This window comes from Rhipicephalus sanguineus, chromosome 4, assembly GCF_013339695.2.
Source record: "Rhipicephalus sanguineus isolate Rsan-2018 chromosome 4, BIME_Rsan_1.4, whole genome shotgun sequence".
Taxonomy (NCBI): domain Eukaryota; kingdom Metazoa; phylum Arthropoda; class Arachnida; order Ixodida; family Ixodidae; genus Rhipicephalus; species Rhipicephalus sanguineus.
In genome coordinates, this window is record NC_051179.1 from 3480236 (window position 1) to 3502564 (window position 22329).

General features: G+C 49.3%; 1 protein-coding gene across 1 annotated transcript in view; it reads right to left on the reverse strand.

The window, feature by feature from the left end:
* LOC119389299 (uncharacterized) overlaps positions 1 to 22329 on the reverse strand; it is a 168761-nt gene that overhangs the window by 92553 nt on the left and 53879 nt on the right. The window contains exon 2 of the mRNA XM_037656509.2: positions 14589 to 14732. Within this exon, the coding sequence (XP_037512437.1) occupies positions 14589 to 14732 (144 nt within the window). The remainder of the gene's footprint in view (positions 1 to 14588; positions 14733 to 22329) is intronic.

Sequence of the window (22329 nt, forward strand, 5' to 3'; positions counted from 1 at the left end):
TGGCGTTCTTTGGGCATGCTACCGACCTCGCGTCGTGGAACGCGAAGAGGAACGCTACGCGCGTCTTGTCTTCCCTCTAGCCTGGCCGTTAATAGGTGGATGGCAAAACGGCGCGTCGTCTGCTACAGCACTTCCGGTTCTAGGAACCGTCAAGGCTCAGCTCGTCGCTGCTTCAAGTTGTGTGCGGTTCAGTGTAATCGGGAAGGAGGCAAGATAACTGGTAACAACCGCGTCGCAGAAAGTACGCGTTTTCTCCCCGATTACACTGAATGCCACACACCTTGAAACAGCGAAGAGCTAGGCTTCGAACCGGAAGACGTCATTTTGCTATCCACCTATTCTCACAGGGCGAGCGGGGAACGCGGTCTGCAGGCGTGCGAGAGGGGGGCAGCGTAGGAGAGGAGAGAGAGGGGGAGGGGACGCGCATGCGCTGGTGCTCATCGCGGCGTTGCGCAGGAGATAATTTCGGCACTCTAGCCCGCGTTTCAGAGGAAGACTGGAAAGGGGGAGGGGAGAGGGGGAAGGGAGATGTGGGAAGGGGGAGGGGAGAGGGGAAGTGGAGAGGGTATGCGCATGCGCAGTAAGGGTGTCACGCCGCACACCACCACCACCACCACCGGATTGAACTCCGCCATAAGATACTTCACATCTAAAATACAAACTGGCGCACAACCACGGCGCACAACACACACAGCGCAACCATGGCGTTTACAATCGCTCCCCGCTCCAGCCACTGCTAGGGACTAAAATGGCTAGGGACGTTCGCGCATTTTAGTGCCTAGGCCACGCGCGGTCGTCAAAAAAAGCCCCTAGCTCTGCGCTGCTCATAATAGTTCGTGCCGTGACGCGCCACAGCGTTGCAGTCGCCGGCTGGAGATGGACGGGATTGTAAAAGCGCTGACGTACGTGGTATCCGCTTGATGAACTCATCGTCTTTTGCTTCTATTTCCGATTCGGCACTTTCACGAACTTCAAAACTTAATTAAAATACTTTTTAGGCTGTATTTGTGGCTGATATTGTGCAGATGGCACCTATATGCATTCATTAGTGTGATTCAACAGTCAAATTGTGTCCGAATTTTTGTGTCACCACTCCTTTAAAGGTAGCATATACAGTAACTCTAGCTCAACTAGTCCAACAGTGGGAGAGATGCAAATCGTCGAGAGGCCGTCGCAGCTAAGCACTGAAGTTCGTGATTGAATTGCGCAATAACATGTTGCACCTTGCCAAATTCACTGTGTCTATGCAGTCCTGGCATGGCGCAAGCGGAAAGCTACAGCGCGAGGCCCGCGCGCTCGTCGCGGCGGCTGCTGCGGCGTACACACATTTCCCATGAGCGCTTGCGCACCCGTTGGTGGCGCTCGTGTGCTTGAAAAAGGTCTATTGCAGCGTGTTTGGCAATCGGTAGGCGTAGAAAAGACGCGTACCAAAACAAACGTACAGTGTTGCCAGCACTCCTGTCAAAATTACTGCCAACATGCTTGCAGCTACACGTTTATGTGATAAAGACAAAAAAATTGTATCGATGTGATTAAATTATACTTTTTATAATCACACATACCATTGCGTATGTTTTCAGTGTGATTATGCAGACTATAGGTACAGCAGCGCCTAATGTAGCCATTGCGGCTTCTGTCCGAAGCTCGTAAAACCGCCGTGTGACAATGGGCGCAACTCCATCTCAGTCGAACTCCTTCATGGAGTTTTACATTGACGGAGTTTAATGAAGTTCGGTGGTGGCCGTGTGACAGGGGTATAAGGGAAGCACAGCGGATTAGACGACAGTTCAATGCAAGTAGATCGCGCCAGCGCCTAGGCCTCAGATGCGATCCACCGCGCCTGACCGCACCAGACTGCGCAGCGAGCAGCAGCCAAAAGGAACTATGAGTTGCCAGCAGCAGCCGTCAGCACCAACAAGTTACGCGGAAAGGAAAGCACACAACATCGAAGTGCGGTAACATAATTAACTGGGCGGGGCATCTCGAACCACTGACTTCCATTAAAAAGGCTGGACGGCGCATCCCCGCTCTGCGAGGCGGACGCTTGCGAAGCCACCGGAAGGTCCCCTGTTTGTCCCGGAAGCTGGCGTCTTCTATCCGTCTTAGTCGCGCAATTCAAATAATCTCGGGTAGCAGCTGTTGTTATGATCGTTTTTCTCTTTTTATCAAGCTCTGCGATTACGCCTCACTTTAGACGCTGACGAACGCTACAGGAAAGATGACAGACACCGTGCCGACACCGTCCGAATACGGCGGAGTGCTGCAACGTACCAAATGCGTAAAAAGTAATGCAACTTGGTACTTACGCGTGAAATGTCTTCCCTGACGACTTTTCCGGTCGATTCATACAGTTTACTGCGCTACAGGCAGATATTTCTTTAAAAAAAGAAGAGAAAAGCTCTCGCGCTGGCGGTGGCTTCCGGGACAAAAACGGCGGCCTCCGGTGGCTTCACGCCCGCGTGCTCGATGCACCATCCAGCTCCTCCTAGTGGAGATCCGAGTCTCGAACGGCGCTGCCCTCTCCTCCGGAATGAAGCGAGTTGAGAGGGAATGCGTCAGGTAAAACTTGCGATCGCTATATCTCCGATCCTATGTGAGCTTTTCGAAAAATTCTTTCGGCTATATATTCCTGGGAGGCGTCCGACTCATTCCAAGGTGCTTTTCACACCAAGCGCGAGGGGTGGTTCATGACCCCTTTAAGGAGGAAGCTTACATTGGGCAGACAACACCGTGAGTATGCCCATTTGTCAGAGCTTGGAAGACGCGCCTTTTATCTTTCACACTTGCCTCTGAGAGTGCTCTTGTATGGATGGATGTGTAGAGAGCATGCGTCGATATGGAATGACAGCGAGACGAGACGTCCGTGCGCTATGGTTGTTTATTCTCCGTCTGCTGAGCTGCCGCCACCGCGAGAGGGGGATGGAAAGAGAGGAGAGGGAAAGCGTACACTAGAGATTGTCATTGCCATTTTTTGGGCGTGTTGGTAAACGGAACTCGAAAACATATTGAGCGCTTACAAACAGGGACGTAAGGGAGACGACAACACAATGCGCTAACTTCAACAATTTTATTTCCAGAAACCACCAAACTATATATCCGTGCACAGTGGCGCCACCAGTCCATCCACTAGCCAACCAAAAAAGCCCTCTCCCGATCTAAGGTCAATTGACGGTGCACTCACACACGTGTCACCATTGCGAGATATAGCCTGGGCTTCGATTATCTCTCGGACGTCTTTATCTTTATGCTTTGCAAGCACCTTACATGAATCATACATCGGTACGCAACCGCATTCCAAACAATGTGTTGAGAAATGGCCGTAATTATTCTTGTTTTTGACATTTATCTTGTGCTCACGAAGACGATCATTAAGACATCTTCCCGTCTGACCTATATATTTATTTCCACAGGTCAGCGGGAGCTCGTAAACCACCTCTTGTACACAATCCACTAGAGGGTCGCGATGGTTCTTGGAGCATCCGACAGCTGGCCTGCGGTACGGGTCCGTCAAGCTACATAATCTGCCAAGTTTTTCCGGGGCTGAGAACACTACTTTGATGTCCACACGACTAGCTATTTTCTTTAGATTGTGAGCCGTTTTGTGCAGATAAGGCACTACTGCCACTCTGCTACTACTTTTCGCCTGTTGGATGGCTGCGTCCTGAGGACTACTGTCCAAGCGGCACCTTTTAAGCAGACCCTCGACAACCGACACCTGTACAGACTCTGGGAAACCAGCTGCCAATAACCTTTTGGATTGACTCATAAGACTTTCATGGATCTTATGGTGGCAGGATTTCTTCAATGCGTTTCCAAAACACAGATTGGTAATGCTTCTTTTTACGAGCTTCGAGTGAGCAGATTGGTATGGCAACAGGGGCTTATTAGCTCTCGGTTTATATTCCCAACACGTGTGCTGTTCCATGAATTGAAGTTCAATATCTAAAAACCGTAGCACGTTATCGAACGGCTCTTCAACTGTTACAATGAGTGGGCTAAGGCCAGCAGAAAAAAAACGTTTTTGAGTTTATCTACTGATGCGTGTGATTCCGGCTCGAAAAGGACAAGGTAATCGTCCACGTATCTTACAACTTTGACCACCCTGTGCTCCGACAAGACCTGTGCCAGATTCCTGTTATGGTGGGCTAGAAAAATGTCACTTAGTATCGGCGCCAAACATGAGCCGATACAGACGCCCTGCTTCTGTAGGAAAGCTTTCCCATTCCATGTGGCAAATGTCGAGCGGAGATAGCAGCGAAGCAAATCTAAAAAGCATTGAACAGATACCCCGGCTGAGTTCTGAAAAGCAACCGCGCCATAGTCGTCGATACATTCTTCTACGCATGCGATTAGTTCGTTTTGAGCCAAGGAATAATACAGGTCCTTTATGTCAAAGGAGCAGGCCAACAAGCCTTTGTCTGCGTTATTCTTCAGGAGCTCTACAATTTCCCCGGAATGCTTAACCAAAAAAGGGTCGTCAATTTTTAGAATTCCGAGTCTTTCTTGCAAGAAAAGAACTAACTTCTTCTGCCAAGATCCTATCTCTGACACTATTACCCTTAAAGGGCACTCGGGCTTGTGCGTCTTCGCGCTAAACATGATGTGAAGGTGGTTTACGAGCTCCCGCTGACCTGTGGAAATAAATATATAGGCCAGACGGGAAGATGTCTTAATGATCGTCTTCGTGAGCACAAGTTAAATGTCAAAAACAAGAATAGTTACGGCCATTAGTCAACACATTGTTTGGAATGCGGTTGCGCACCGATGTATGATTCATGTAAGGTGCTTGCAAAGCATAAAGATAAAGACGTCCGAGAGATAATCGAAGCCTAGATCGGGAGAGGTGTTTTTTGGTTGGCTAGTGGATGGACTGGTGGCGCCACTGTGCACGGATATATAGTTCGGTGGTTTCTGGAAATAAAATTGTTGAAGTTAGCGCATTGTGTTGTCGTCTCCCTTACGTCCCTGTTTGTAAGCGCTCAATTTGTTTTAGAGATTGCCTTACGCATACACAAAAGCACAGTGTAAGAAATGATGCACAAAGTTAGGTTCACGGCCCAGAGTTTACGTTACGTACGGGTGCGTAGGCGTGAGAATGTAAACACAACTTGGACTGGCAAGCTCCGACGCTCACCACAAGCCCCCCCCCCCCCCCCCCCCCGCCTCGAGAGAGGAAGCCGAAGTGACGAACGATTAGTTAGCTCTAGTGAACGCGGCGAGCCGGAGGTGTTTCGTGTCAGTCGTAAAGATCTGCAGGCGCTGTAAAGGGAGGCGCGACACATGCTGAAATGCAAGAAACTGGCCCGTCTACGTACGCCGGCTTCAGCCGCTCAAGCGCGACTGCATGTGGAGGAACGGCGTTCGAGTACACGGAAGGGCCCGAGATAATGTGGTTGCAGGGGACCGCGCACAGGGCCGTAGCGCACGAAGACATGCGTCGCTATGTATAGGTCTGGAGTCACGTACACAGTTCTTGAGTGGTTTCTCGCGTTGGCTGTGGTCGAGGTTGCGGAAGATGTCACGCAGCTTGTCGACGTATTCACTTGGTGCGGGAGAAGAGTCGGGTTTAGTGGCGTCGAAGAAATCTGCCGGTAAACGGGCTCCATAAAGAAGCTCGGCAGTGGCGCACGAAAGGTCTTCCTTGAACGCAGATCGGATTCCCAGCAGTGTGAGTAGAAGAGCGTCAAGCCACTTGGCCGTGGAACCGCGTGCTGTGAGCGCTGCCTTGAGGCGACGATGGAAACGTTCTACGAGCCCGTTTGTTTGTGGATGGTAGGAGGCAGTTCGTAGCCGCGCCGCTCCGAGGAGGTTGAGGAGTTCCTAGAAAAGCGATGACTCGAACTGGCGGCCGCGGTCGGTGACGATTGTTGTGGGACAGCCGAATCAGGCCACCCAAGTAGAAACGAAGGCATCGGCGACAGCAGCTGCTGTGATATCAGGCATCGGCGTTGCCTCAGGCCATCAGGTGAAGCGGTCAACACAAGTTGATAAATACCGGTAGCCTTGACAAGGGGGAAGTGGGCCGACGATGTCGATGGGAACCACTGCGAAACGTTGATCGGTCTGCAGGAAACGTTGCAGCGGGGGACCTCGGTAACGATGTACTTTTGCACGTTGACATGGTGCGCACGCGCGGGCCCAGTCGCGAATGTCAGCGTTCTTGCGGCACCAGACGAAACGCGATCTGATCAGTCTTTGTGTTGCACGAATTCCAGAGTGTGAAAGGCTGTGCAAGGAAATCGAAGATTTTATTTCGGAAACAGAGAGGCGAAAACGGTCTCTGTGTGCCTGTAGAGGTATCGCAAATGATTGGAACGTAGACTGTCTCCAGCTTGAGTGAGGTTTGCGTTTCCCGTAGGTGAGATAGCTCTGAGTCGTCTTCCTGTGCTCTTGCCAGTTCATGTATATCGATGGGATAGGACGACGAAACGGACATTTCCGAACGACTGCGTGTGACGGCATCCACGCGACTGAGTGCGTCAGCTGGAGTGTTGTCAGCGCCGCTGATGTGCCGGATGTCCGTTGTGAATTCGGAGATGAAGGCTAGTTGTACTTCCCGTGGTGTATACAGTGATGCAGTACGGCCTATTGAACAGGTGAGCGGCTTGTGATCGGTGAAAACTGTGAACGATCTACCTTCAAGTAGGCGGCGAAAGTGACGTACAGCGAGGTAGATGGCGAGAAGTTCTCGACTTGAACACGCTATATCGTGTCTGAGTAGGAATAATGTTTCTTGAGAATAACGCAAGTAGTTGCCATGCACCGTTGACCTTCTGCTGTAGAACGGCTCCTAGCGCTGTGTTGGAAGCGTCAGTCATGAGTGCCAGCGGACAATCGGGTTGTGGGTGGGCGAGTAGAGTGGCCTTGGCTAAGGCGCCCTTGATAGCATCAAATGCATCATCCGCGGCAGTATTCCATTGTAGTGCTTTCGCCGAGTGTTTGCCGCAAAGCATGCGTTCTAGAGGTTCCAGGAGCGTGGCGCAGTTTCTGATAAAGCGGCAGTAAAAGTTGACGAGGCCGAGAAACTGGCGGAGCTTTGTGGTTGACGTTGGTTTGGGAAACTCGATGATGGCTTGCACTTTTTGGGGAAGTGGGCGGATGCCGTTGATGTCTAAGTGATGGCCAAGGAATTCGACGGCTGGTTGTCCGAATTGGCTATTTTCTGTGTTGATGACTACGCCGTTTGCGGAGAGGCACTGGAAAAGTTGACGCAGGTGGTGCAAGTGTTCTTCGGGGAAAGAACTTGCGACTAGGATGTCATCCACGTATGCAAATATGAAAGGCAGTCCACGCACAACAGAATCAATGAAACGCTTGGAGGTCTGCGCGCATTGCGAAGTCCGAATGGCATTCTTATGAATTCAATAGTCTGAATGGTGTTGTGATTGCTGTTTTAGGAATGTCTTCATCTGCTACGGGAATTTGGTGATAGGCACTGACAAGATCAATTTTTTAATAGATGGTTGTGCCGTGTAGAGATGAAGTCTTGTATGTTGGGGAGGGGGTAGTGGTCCGGAACGGTCTTGGTGTTTAGGTCCCCGCATGGCCTCCAATCCCCGGATTTCTTGGGAACAAGATGGAGAGGAGATGCCCAGCTACTGGAGGAGGGTCTGATGATGCCAAGTTCCAGCATATGTTCGAATTCCGAACGGGCCACCTTGAGTTTGCCTCGAGCAAGGCGTCGCGCGCGAGAGGATACAGGAGAACCTGACGTGACAATGTGGTGCCGAACGTCGTGGCTGACCGGTTGAGTCCACTCCGGTGGTGATGTCAGCTGAGGAAACTGCTATGAGGGCTGCAAATGGCTCTTTCGCAACTGTGGCTCATGAGAGTGCTACATCCGTAGTTGCGCGCACTGCGATGCCGTGGATGAAGAGATTAGTTGCAGAATATACTAAGCGCTTTCGCTTGACGTCGACGAGGAGTCCATGTTGGTTTAAGAAGTCAGCACCAATTATTGCAGAACCAATATCAGCGACCAAGAACACCCACGGGAAGATTCTTCGAAGCCCCAAGTTGAGTGTTACAGAACGTTGCCTGTACATGGGAACGTGTGTTCCGTTGAGAGCTTTGAGGTGGAACAGTACAGTGGAAGCGCGTTCGGCTTTTGTGGCTGGGAGGACACTCACTTGGGCTCCGGTGTGAATAAGAAATTTCTGTCCGGTAGTTCAGTCGACGATGTGGAAAAGGCGACATTCTCTTGGCGCTGGCCGCTTATCGCCGCTAGTGGTCGGCCATCGGGTTTTCCGCCCAAGTGCATGGCAAGAGGCAGTGGCGGGCATTTGCACCGAAGCGGCGATGGTAATAGCACATACGCGGACCTGCGGACTCACTTCGCTCTGGTTGTTTGCGCCGGTTGGGCGTGAAAGAACGATAACGTTGGCGCTCACGTTGTGATGATGGCTGTGGGTAAAATGCCGCCGCGACGACTTGTTCCAGCCGAGTACAAAGGCGCTCAACTTCGGAGGGGTCAACGGCAGTGGGTGCCGGGTTAGGCGGCTGAGCAGTTGTGACGGGAGCGGTCGGCGGTGTTGATTGCGTGGGCGTGCTGCTGGAGGCGATCGGGAAATTTGGTGTCGCCACCTCCATAACTTTATCGGCTAGCGCAGCCAGCGATGTCAAATCCATGGCTGTGGCTATAGCAAGCACCATTTGGACGTGGGACCGCTGTCGCTGGAGAAAAAGTACGCGTAGCACTGCATTGTCTATAGTGGTCGCACTACTGCCGAGGAGCTGCGTCATTCGCCTTAAGAGCTGGCTTGGCCGTCGTTCACCGAGTTCCTCTACGGAGAGTAGCTGCTGTATTCTGGTTCTCTCCGACGCAGCAGTCCTTTATGTAGGGCTGCCTTGAGATGGTCGTATGGTCTTGCTGGGGGATTGTTGCGGAACGAGGTGAGTATGTCGGCTACTTCTCCTGCAGCTGTTGACGGGAGCGCGCCGACTACGTGGTGGAATTGCCGCCGTTGCGAGGTGATTCTTGATAACTGGAATTGGGATTCCACTTGCAGGCACCACACAGCAGGGTTGCATTCCCAGTATGATCAATAAAGTTGTAAAAAAGAAAAATCAATAAAGTTGTTTCCATCCATTCCCAGTATGGTGGAAGACGGACAGTGACGGCGGAGACGGCCTCACTGGATGCATCGGTCTTTGGATTCGTTTGGCCGGGGCTGGGTGTCTGGACTTGATACTGTTCCATTTTAGACTTCTGTGCGTTGGCGTCCTATCTTTGTCAGTCGTGAAAGGCGCGACTCTACGTTACTTATGTGCTTTTAAGAAAACCGGGTCACCAATTGTAGAGAGCATGCGTCGAGATGGACTGACAGCGAGACGAGACGTCTGTGCGGTATGGTTGTTTATTCTCCGTGTGCTGAGCTGCACGCGAGCGCGGGCCGCCACCGCGAGAGGCGGATGGAAAGAGAGGAGAGGGAAAGCGTACACCAGAGATTGTCTTACGCATACACAAAAGCACAGTGTAAGAACTGATACACAAAGTGAGTTTCACGGAACAGAGTTTATGTTACGTGCGGGTGCGGAGGCGTGAAAATGTAACCACAACTTGGACTTGTGAGCTCCGACGCTCACCACAGATGCTATGAGCATCCCCTTTATAACGGGACGGTGACAGCTGTGCCACCAGGCTCGAAAAAACAAACAAACAAAAAGAACGTGGCGTTGCAACGACCATCCCATTAGGTACGTTTCCAATACAAGTTTAATTTCGTCAACGCTTTCACACACCGTAAGGTGGCCGCTTTAGCACAAGCCTCTCTCATAGTCCCCATCTATATTGACAAATAGCTCTCCGACGCTCGCCTGGCTGTCGCACCGCGTTTCCCGCTTGCCCTGTGAGAATTAGCGGCCAGCCTAGAGGGAAGACACGACGCGCTTAGCGTTTCTCTTCGCTTTCACGACGCTTTGAAGGAGTGCATATCGAGCATTAGTGTTTCTTATGTTCTTGTTGATGCCATCTTTGCGCGGGATTCGCCATATGCGGTGTCCACGTATATGCATGAACTTCAGCTACCGCAAGGTTTAAATCATGATAATGGGCGTTTGTCGTCGGTACGGAGATGTGCTATTAGGCGTCAACGTGAGTGCGATGCGTCCACATCAAGCGATGCTATATCTGCCAAACAACAGTAGACATTGTACAATCTCTCATATACTAATGCACTATAAACAGTAAACTACTTCGGTGACGACACGTTTCACTCTCTTGTTATACCGATTCCTATGAAGGAGGGATCAGCCATCTTTTTGTAATTTGTCACTTTCCGGCTCTTTGCAAAGGCAGAAACTGTGAGCTACTTTGTTTTAATATTTAGAAACATAGCTGTAGGCGCTCGAGTAGCGGAGATGTAGACGGAATTTTCGAAACCTCGTTTAACGTATTTTGCAGTCCCTGTTGTTATGCGCATCAGTGTAGGTTTTACTTCTCCACATTTCATTGTGTTATGCGCGTGAGTTTGATTTTCAGTTTTCTTTCTTACTTTGCTAGAGCCATTTTTCTTTTTTGGCGGAGTACTCGTTCGCGAGGGAATTTGGTGAAAGCGTTTAGTGAATTAGGCTAATTTTCTTACGTTCAAAGGCGCCAAGGCGCACGATTTGGACGCAACGTGTTTGGAGCAAAATTAGGTCTTCTTCAGATCGTGCCCAGTCTGCCCTTCTGTCACTTGATAATCGCTTACGAATCAATTATAATTGGTTTGAGTCCACGTTTAGCTAAATGTTCATCCTGACGAGTATTCTTCCTCAGATGCGTTGCTCCTCATAATATCATTTCATAATCAGCGTATTCCCGAGAAGTGTTTTGCTTTCCGCTGATCTGGCGGTTTCATCGCATTTGGAAGGCTTTAGCCAGAGTAGTTTGGCTTTGTATTTGACTCGCAGCGAACAGTCGCAAGGCCGAAATGACACCACAAGCAGAAAGACCAGCGAGGCCTGACTCGACATCGGTCAACCAGCATCCCATCATCCGAGCTGCGTTGGACAGCTCGAAATCGGGATGCATTTTCTGGCGGCGGGGGTGCTGTTGTGCCGCAGCCGTTGCATCGAGCAACGCTTCTTAACACGGGAGGATCGGCCAGTCGCCAGAGTTTCGACCACATCTTGTGTCCCGCATCAACGCCATTTCGCTACTATCCCGGGGAACAGGTCCGTCTTCCACCGTGCTGTGCCGGCCTCCGACGAACTGTCAGTGCCCTAACCGCGCAGGTGGAATTCCTGAGGCTTCTTGCCCATGGGAATCAGACTGGCTTCATGCTTCACGACGATCGGTCAACGCCCCACCTGCGTAGGAGGACGTCCTAAAAGTGGGCAGACGATGTGGAAGGGCACGAAACAATGGACGTTATTTTAAGGCCGCGCTATCAAAGTCGTCATCGTTTTTGATAAATGCTTGCCTCATTGTTCTGCTTCTGAGGCCCGTCTTCGGCTACGTCCGCTCTCTTCTACCATTGCTAGACAGCAACTTCCAACGGTGGTGTCATCGCTGGGATAAGACGACCCCGAAGTGCATAAGAGTGGAAAGGTTCAGTGCGAAGATGTTTGTGTGTCTCAGACATGTAGTCTGTTCGATGCATAAGGACAACTGCGCCGCCATTGTAAGCTTGACTGATGATTAAATCTGCACTATTGGTGAACCTTCTTATCGCCGAGCATTTTTTAGCAAAAATGTTACTCGTGAACGGCCGTTGCTTTTTGTAGATTTCGAGTAAATCACGCTCAACCGCTTCCGTTCCTCAATCTAAGCATCAATCGCGTTAAACTGGGGCTGTCCGCCGCTTAGTAGAAAACGAAGGAGTCACAGCCTTAACCGCGGTTAAGCTAACTACGGTTAACCGCGGTTAGTCTCCTAACCGTGGTTATCGCAAACGGAGCACGCTTAATCGAGAAGCTGGCAAGATGGCGGAGCTGCGAGTGTTAATCGGCAGAGGATTTTCATGGAACGCGTCTCAAGGCGGCGAACCAAGCGAAACTAGTTGAGCCTCGCCGTGGTAAGGCCAGCAACGTGGATGGGGTACAGCATTATCACTAGGGGTTTCTTGAAGGGAAGTGCTTTTTTGATTGTTCGTGTATAGCCGCCTCACAGAGCTGCAAACATTGAATCCAAGGTCGAACGATTCAATACATTGTCGTGGAGGTTAGCGAATGTTTACAAGTGCTGTATCGTACTAAGAAATTTCGCGAGGGTGTGCCCAAACTTATTAATGTTCACATGACCAGCACGTGATCTCGTCGGCTTGCTCAACTGAGCTAGCTGAGCCCGTGTAGCAATGGCAAAACCGCTCTCGTGTTAACTGCGGTTAATTCTGTAAACCACGCTTAAGCATAACCGCAGTTAAAGCTTCCCGTGTGACAGAGGTATTAGAGTTGTCAGACGCAGACTTATCGCAAAAAAAAAAAAATACGGCAGATCCCACGCACTGTGGGAATCGATGTAATGCGAAGAAACCGGCAGAGAGCTGCTACATCGCCTTGTTTGTCTTAGAGACAAGTGAAGTCAATCATGCCTTGGCATCTAGTTCACCATGTATCGCATGTTTAACATGCATGCATGCATGCACAATACGGTATATACCATGCTAATGAAGCGTATATTCTGGAATATACCATGCATGACATGTCATTTATGTTCATGACGCACTAGTGTCATGCCATACCAATTTTGGTATATATCCAGTTAACAAAACGGCCGAAAGCGCATCATGACAGTGTCAAGTAAATCATGTCGTACATGACTTGCCTGGCATGATTTTCAAGTTTCCACCTCTCATTTACGTTCATCATACAGTCGCGTCGCGCAATAACAATTTTGATGCATATCACGCGAGCGAAACGGCAACGATCGGACAATGAGCGCAGCATGTAAATCATGTCGTACATGACTTGCATGTCAAGATTTTCACGTTATCACTTCTGATTTACGTTCATCATACAGTCTCGACGCATAATAACAATTTTGGTGTATATCAAGCGAGCGAAATGGCCGCGAGGGCACCATGAGCGTGGCATGTAAATCATGTCGTACATGACTTGCATATCATGATTTTCATGTTACCATGTGTCTTATGTTCGTCATAGAGAAATGTCTCATCATACCGGATTTGGTATGTATCCATTCATTTAAACGACCGCCATGAACGGAGCATGTAAATCATGTCGTACATGACTTTCATGTCTAGATTTTCATGTTACCACGTGTCACTTATGTTTGTCGTACAGAAATGTCTCATCATACCAGTTTTGGTATGTATTCATTCATTTAAACGGCCACGAGCGCCCCGAGACCATATAATGTAAATCATGCTGTACATGACATGTTTGTCATGATTTGCACATTAGGACCTGTCACTTGTGTTCGTCATGCACTACCGCCACGCCATACCAATTTTGATACGTATAAAATTAGCGAAACGGCCGCAAGAGCCCCAAGACCGTGGCATGTAAACCATGCTGTTCATGACATGCATATCACGATTTTCATTTTATGACCTGGCAGTTATGTTCGTAATACGGTCATGTTATACCAATTTTGGTATACCTCCCATTAGCGAAACGGCCAGGAGAGCTCAAATTCGTAGGCGGCTAGATAGATAGATAGACAAATAGATAGATAGATGACAGGCACAACCAGTGGTTGTGTGTGTCACTTCTTCCCCTTGTCCGGCGTCTTTTTGACTGGTTTTTGCCCCAGAGCTTGTTTATGGTGTGCACTTGTCACTGGTGGCTAAACCATGGGTTCGGGCGTGCAGTTCGTTTTTTTTTTTGTGACTGCGACGACCCTTGCGGTCTTGATGAGATTGCTTATTTTTTCCATGTGCGTCGAGTGCATCAGTTTATCACTGTATAATCAATGAAACCCACTGGCAGATGCGCAACCGAATTACAGTGCTTTAGCAGATTCGAGGTGAGGCCCAGTTGGTGATGGAGCATACTTGGTGCTCCGTATTTTGTCCCGTCCATTGCGCTTAATTTTCACCAATTATACAGTGCTCTTGCATCATTCGGACATTCGGAAGAAAGCCGGGCCCACGGCCAAAACGTCAATAAAAGTGCTTTGCACTTGTGCGTCAACACCGCGTTTTGTGTCGAAGGCTCGTTCACAAACTGAAAATATTAAGATGCTTTCAAGAAATTTTCATCGTCAGTTTCTTGCATCTATCTATCTATCTATCTATCTATCTATCTATCTATCTATCTATCTATCTATCTATCTATCTATCTATCTATCTATCTATCTATCTATCTATCTATCTATCTATCTATCTATCTATCTATCTATCTATCTATCTATCTATCTATCTGTCTGTCTGTCTGTCTGTCTGTCTGTCTGTCTGTCTGTCTGTCCGTCTGTCCGTCTATCTATCTATCTATCTATCTATCTATCTATCTATCTATCTATCTATCTATCTATCTATCTATCTATCTATCTATCTATCTATCTATCTATCTATCTATCTATCTATCTATCTATCTATCTGGAAGTACACTGAGCCAACCTTTAAGGAAATCTTGGCTCACATGCTCTTTTCCTGAAAAGGTCAGAGTCGTTCACTGATCATGAGGAAGGCAGCAGGACTTACCGTGGATAACGCCGAAAAGCAGAGAGATGTAGAAGACATCCGAGACGAAGAAGCACAGCGCCACGGACACCGATGAGATGGCCGACGAGAGCAGGATGATGTTGCGTATGGGGAAGAACTTGGACAGGAAACCGAAGGCTGGTGCTGCGTCATTCAAGTACACAGGCGATCATCACAATGCTCGTAAGCATATCTTTCTGCACTATCTGCATTCGCTGTAATTTGCTCTTGCCAGCGTTACAAAATATTCCAGACGCGAGGATAGTTGTCGTTCATTTACTAATGCGATGGATCAGACGTAGGCGTTCACTTGCTAACATATTTCCTGTTCATGCAGCCATAAGTGATCCGGTACGAAGGACTTTATTTAAAGCATCATGAGAAGTGCCGCACCTTAGGGCGACACTGCGGGGGGACAGTTAGACGTAGCCTGACCACCGCATCGCAGGCTCTCTGGACAGCCCAAAGTTGACAATCCGAGCTCTTGAGTGCTGAGCTCCATTTTCGTCCTGTGAAGTCCTTGTCCAGAAGTAACGAGTGGCACCGCCAGAGCATGTGCTCTAGATTGCACGTCCCCAAAAGCGAGATTAGGATAGGAAGTAGTCTGGAGCATCCTAAGGGCGTCGTCCGCTTTGTGTGTGGTGGGGGTCTTCTTTGCAGGTGTATCCTGATTTCACTGAAAGTCAACAAAGTGCCTCTGAACTCTTGGACTGTGAGAAGGAATTCTCCTCCCGCGCGGATAGTTAATACGCGCGCCTGGGAGTGGGCGATGTCGTTGAGGTTGGTGAGTAAGTCCAAATTTTGGCCTAAGTGTGCCGGGAACCAAATCATCGTTTGCATAGTTATTGCATCATGGGCTTCTTTCGCTATTGGAGCCCGAGGCACACGCCCTGACCGCCGATCTAGAATCCGAGTAAACTCGCCTTTTATTGTCATCCAAAGCACTTTTAATTCTTGTCGCACACTTTTCGTTCCCAGCAAAAAAAAAAAAAAAATAAGAACTGTTGCTATCATACCATCCGACCGAATGTAAAGAGAGAAAAAGAACTTTATTGACGTCCTGAGGAAACGGATCATGGGGCCTTATATGGGCCCCCTAGCGCCAGTTCGGTGGCTCCACCAAATGTAAACAACAATGGTCGCACCGATGCTTGTTGGAGGAAACATGTCTGCCCGACTTGCCGAATGAGCGGTGCTCCAATTTTCAAACTTCGGACTTACCATCTAGCTCATGGGTTGAAAAAGATGGCTGATCCCTCCGTCATAGGAATCGGTATAACCCGGGAATGAAGCGCGTCGTAACAGAAGAGAGAGAGAGAGACAAGAGAGAGGAAGGAAAGACAGGGGTGTTTGCCAAAAGCAGTCTCCGGTTTGCTCCCTGTATGTGGGAAGGGGATGTAAAAGAATGAAAATGAAGTAGACATGTGACGACAGCACGCGACAAGATACAACAACAAAAAAGAAAACGAAGTCATGACCGTAGTCCAAGTACCACACAGCAACATTTTCTTCCAAGAGTCACAGTTTGACATTGAGTCCAGTTGCTTCGAGAAACCACAACAACGCCTTCAGAGCGGCTCGTGCTGCAGACCGGGTAGGCCAGGGTTAGAGGTGTGCATGGGCTTCGGGTAGCCCGAAAGCCTGAGCCCGACCCGGCCCTCGGGCCCGGGCCCGGGCCGCGCTCGGGCTACTTGCAGTTTCGTCGGGCCGGGCTCGGGCCCGGCGCAAAGCCCGACTCAAGCCTCAAATATATAGAATGAGCGGGAATTGTTTTCCAGCACGCATACAGCGCCTTTTCCGCGACCGCCCTTTACCGCTTTTCCTTTCCATTCGCTACTTTAAACAAAATGGGAGCAAGTAAAGCACTGCCTCTGTTGCACTCCGGCAAACAGAGGAGTAACACCACCTGAGGTAGTGACGGCGCCACGCGACTGTTCGCGTTAGATTTAAGGCCAAATCCCATATGAATGAAAATGCACGCGACAGCGACGAGCGACTCCGACGTAGATCGCCTTCGTGCAATTTGGCGCTTGCATGGGCATACCCCATACACGTGACGGCTTTGGCGAGCGAACTCCATTGTTGCTGGCATGAGGCCGTCTACTTGTAATTTGTAATAAGTGTAATAGAGACTGTTCGTCGTGTGTCGTTTGATCATATTTGATATGCTCAATAAAATGACAAATTACCGGAAAACGATGTTTTGTTTTCGCAGCGAACCTTCAAAAAGCCGGGCCGGGCCGGGCCCGGGATTGTGTTTTCGTACGTCGGGCAGGGCCGGGCGGGCTCGCAGCCCTTTTCCGTAGGGCTCGCGCGGGCCTTCGACAAAGCCAGCGGGCCCGGGCCGGGCTCGGGCTCGGAAATACGGCCCGTGCACAGCTCTAGCAAGGGTAGTTGATTGTTTATAGTGTACTGGTATATGGAGCTTGTACAATGTCTCTTGTTGTTTGTCAGACATAGCTCCGCTTAATGTGGAGGCACCCACGTTGACGCCTAGTGGAACATCTCCGTACCGACGGCTCACGCCCATGATCATGATTTAACCCTCGCGGTAGCTCAAGTTGTCAAGATATACCTGGACACCGCATATGATGAATACCGCGCAAAGATGGCATCAACAAGCACTCATACTCGAAACAAACACTCATACTCGAAAAGCACTCTTTCAAAGTGTCGTGAAACGCGAAAGGAAATGCGACGAGCGTCGTCTCTTCCCTCTAGCATGGCCGTTAATTCTCACAAGGTGAGGGGGAAACGCGTTGGGACAGGCAGGCGAGTGTCGGAGAGCTATTTTTCGATACGGATGGGTGGTATCAGCGAGGCTTGGGCTAAAGCCGCCACCTCGCGGTGTGTTAAAGCGTTGACGGCATTACACTTGTCCTATTGGAAATGCGCCGAATGGTATGATCGTAGCAACGGCGCGTTGCAGGATCATGGTTTCCTTGTTGTGCTGCAGATGACGAGACGAGGACGGTAGGTCGATACAGGGACACAGGACAGGTGGAATCAGATGGCATAGGGTGAAGGAAGGGAAAGTGCGAAAAAGGTAGGCAAAAAGTAAATATAGATAATGCAAGCCTATGACATGTGCCATCTTGAGCACATGTCATATGGAGGTGATGGCGAAGGCAACGAAGTTTTTTTTTCGACCCTGGTGGCACACATGTCACCATCCCGTTATAAAGGGGATGCTCATAGCATCCATCAACCCATCCATCCATCCGTCCATCCATCCAAGAGCACTGTGAGAGGCAAGTGCGAAAGATGAAGGGCGCGTTCAAGTAGCCTCCGTTATGTCTTTGGCGGTAGCTCAGTGGGCTAAATGCCCGCCAGCCGGATGCTGTCAACAGAACTTTTTCTTATAGTTTCTTTCTTTGCCATCTGATGGCGTTCATTTCGCTCACGTATTTCCGTGACGGAAATACGCCATGAAAATTTTGGTGAACCTCGGCATAAGATACATTCGTGTTTAAAAAAGCCACAGTATCGCCGCAAAGACGAAGCAATGAATGCGAGAGCAAGAAATTGAAATGTCTCACGAAGAACCGGAAGCAGATCAATACTTGCAGCGCGCCGCTGAAGCACAAAGGAGGACGTCCTAAAAGAACACACAGGCATGCACAGGGCAAGCGTGAACTAACAACTGTCACAGTTGTTACGTCTATGTGGTTGAGCAACGCGCTGCAAGTGTCGACAATGAAGAATGATGATGATGATGATGATCGCCTTTATGAATGGCTCACACCCACTCTGGGGGAATGGCCAAGAAACGAATAATTTATAGATAAAAGTGGTCACATGTGAATTCTATGATTAATGAATTAAAAAATAGAACAAATGAATGAGGCTAATTTAAAATTTTTTATATCAGAACCGAACTGATTGAATTAAGAATTTTTGTACAGCGGTACAGATATCCCGGTGACAATGACCTAACCACGAGGCTCCCAAGGATAGAATCGGACGCTCTTAGATATTTCTTCCTCTCTTAAACTGCGGCGCGTGGAGTGACCCCCTGCGTCTCCTACCACACGGGGGCTTGCTTGCTTGTTCCTTGCATCTGGCTCACACCCACAATAGGGGACTGTACTCTGATGCAAGGTGTACCCGGTGTTTTTAAAGACGATAGTCTTTCTTGGGGAACTTAAACGCAGAAATGTTGGCCTGTCTTTCTGTTTGTCGGCACGACACTCGATTCAGCCACCCGGCCAAAGTTGAACCACTTGCTTACCGCCCACCCATCTTGAACTGGTACGGCTGTTCCTACTTGTGAACGTTGTCGATCAAAAAGTAAATATTACGCATATCTGAGGCGCAACATCATTAGGCAAGTATTAGGTGGTGTGTTCCTTTAATAGAAAATACATAGATACGCAATTTTAAAGACCCAAGTTTCTTAAGCTGCGCTGAAAATGCGACTGCGCTGAAACTTGTCTTCCTCCGTGCCCTCTGCACAAGCTCATGTTGTGTTTCGGTTTCGGTTCAGTATTGCATTCAACGAATGACGGGGCGCCGCTCTGGCATTCCTGTTTTACCCACACTCTAAAAACTGGTAAGCGTATCGCAAGAGTAAGAAAGCCGAGTTACTCTTCAGAGCGTTCTCTTACTCTCGCAAAGCATCGCATAGAGTGAAATGCACGTTCACTCTGTACGAAAGCAGAGAGTGAAATGTGCTTATACTCTACCTGTATCTGAGAGAGTGGAATGCCCGTATACTCTTCTGGCATGACAGAGTAGAACGCAGTTATACTCCTGCTCCTCATAGTATATGTCGATGTGCCGGCGTACCGCGAGCAATGACCACTCATTATTAAGCACACGCATATACAGTAGAGAGCACTGCATTCGCCGCGGGGCTGGATACAATTAATAAAAAAAAGCAGCGTTTCCAGCGCCTCCCAGTGCTTTTCAGTGTACTGGAATGCACTGGAATCCAGCGCCTCCCAGTGCTTTTCAGTGTACAGGAAGACACTGGAATAAAGCCTAATATCCGCGTTTTTAGCTTTGGATTTGTGCAGTTAAATAAGCGAATATCACCTCATCGAGTCGGTCGACGATCGAAACTACATTCGAAAGGTTTTTAAGTTCTTCGTATTTCAGTATCCACGTTTTTCGCTACGAACGTCGCGCACGGAGTACACTGCACTAAGCCAAATGGTCCGTACGGCTAGAGTGCGCTATTACGGCTGTAGTCGCGGAACGTCAACAATAATGACCGAAAATATGTCCAAGGGCGTGACGAAAACTGAAGTGTTCAATGTGGAGTTCAGAAGTACAGCGTTTTCTACACAGAAATGACTAACCGCTTAGCTGGTCAATGCGAATGCCGCACATATCCTCGGTTACGCTAATCTTGTTTGCTGAGAAACAGGCCGGATTGACGTTCTGATACCGGGAAGCACAAAACAAAGAAATGAACTATCTTGTGTTTGGTTGTCGCATGTACGGAGATACTCAAACCGGCGTTTCTAAACAAGAACATGAAGCCAGATCACCGATATGGTCAGTGCAATCAGTAACAACATGGAAGAAAAAGGACGTGTTCGCCGTCTCCGAGTGTGGCGGCGTGGTAGCGCGTCGGACTCACAATCTGAGGGTCGCTGGTTCGAATCTCACTTGCGCGTTTTTTTTTTTTTTCTCACGGCTTTTTTTTTGTCGCAGTGCTCGTTATTATGTCATCATTACGATCTACGCATGAATAAATTCTCAAATGCAATATTAAGGCCCTATTTCGACCGGGTTCTGCTATTTCTTTCTTGAGGTGTACTACTACTCCTTTCGGAGGGGTCCGGCTACTCTGCTTCGGCAAGAGTTACGTTACTCTGTTGAGGTGGAGTACTATAACCCTCTCAGGGGGCATTACTATACTCTGCCTCAAGAAGAGGTGATTTACTCTGGAAAAGAGAGTTAAATATGGGACAAGAATATACTCTCCCAAAGAGAGTGCCCAGCACTCTCTTAGTTCTTAGAGTGCAGGCGACGTGTAAATAAGAGAGTTTGTGGAGAGTGCTCGTTGAGTGCGGACGTTTCTTCTTCGGCGCATCGTGCCAAACCGCATGTTCGGGCTGGCCGGCGTTCCCGCCGGGCGCGCTGGTCAACGCCGGTCTTCACCTGCCGCTGCGCCGGGACTACCAGCCTGCAACACAGCACTCATGTTTCCCGACGCATTGCCAGATGGCGTCCATATCTCACGAAGCGCCTCTTCTATCGTGTTTAGACGACATTTGCAGCGAAGCACGCAGATACGCGGCCAATTTTTTTTCCTTCCACATCACGAGTGGGTACAGAAAATGGCCACCTTGTCGTGCGCGACTTAAGGGCAGTATTCGAACTGAAAGAAAATTAGGAGCGCTGCGTCTGCAACTGTCGACGATGGAGGAGGCGACGCTCTTAGATATTTCTTCTTACTTTAAACTGCGGCGCGTGGAGTGACCCCCTGCGTCTCGAGCCACATGGGGGCGTCTGATGCAAGGTGTGCCCAGTGTTCATTGTTTTTATAGACGATAGTCTTTCTTGGGATACCTAAACGGAGAAATCCATCTTTCTGTCTTCCTGTTTGTCGTCACGTCACTCGATTCAGCCACTCAACCAAAGTTGAACCAGTTGCTCAAGGGCCAGCCATCTTGAACGGATGACTAGGTTCATACTTGTGTACATTGTCGATCAAAAAGAAAACATTACGCATATCTGAGGCGAAACATCACTAGGAAAGTATTAGGTGGTGTGTTCCTTTAATAGAAAATGGATATATACGTAATTCTAAAGATCCTAGTTTCTTAAGCTGCGCTGAAAATATGACTGCGCTGAAACTTGCCTTCCTCCGTGCCCTCTGCACGAGCTCATTGTTGTGTTTCGGTTTCGGTTCTGTATTGCACTGTACGAATGCCATGGGGCGCCGCTCTGGCATTCCTGTTTAACCCAGGCGACGTGTAAATAAAAGAGTGTGTGGAGAGTACTCGTTGAGTGCGGACGTTTCTTCTGCTTCAGCGCTTCGCGCCAAACCGCGGTTCGGGCTGGCTGGCGTTCCCGCCGGTCGCGTTGGTCACCGCCGGTCTTCGCCTGCTGCTGTGCCGGGACTACCAGCCCGCAACACAGCACTCATGTTTCCCGACGTATTGGCAGATGGCGTCCATATCTCACGCAGCGCCTCTTCTATCGTCTTTAGACGACATTTGCAGCGAAGCGCGTAGATACGCGGCCAATTTTCTTTCCTTCCACATTACGAGTGGGTACAGAAAAGGGCCACTTTGTCGTGCGCGTCTCAAGGGCAGTTTTCAAACTGAAAGACAATTAGGAGCGTTGCGTGATAGAAAATACGCTCACGCTCCTCCGAGATATGCTTACCACCAGCTTTACATGGTGTATATGACTAGCTGGCCTTTATTTCGCCGGCGCATATATGGCGTGTGGTTGAGAGAGAGAGAGAGAGAGGAATGTTTTAATGAAAAGCTGGAGATGTTTGCCTGGCTATTCGTCTGACATGCTACTCCAGGTCCTATCCCTGGAGCAATGCTGCAGGATTATGAAGCTCGCAGGCAAAGTCTGATTATCGATGGTGACTTGCTGTGCAGTCTTCCGACGGCGTTATTAGATGGCCTCCAGCGGTACGGATTTCGGGGCCTTCCCAAGCAATGTTAACTTCCTTCAACTTCACGGCGAACGGCCCACTGACGACAGAATAGTCGGCTCCAGTATGGACGAGAGCGGTGACGCTGTGGCCGTCGATAACAACGTCGAGGTC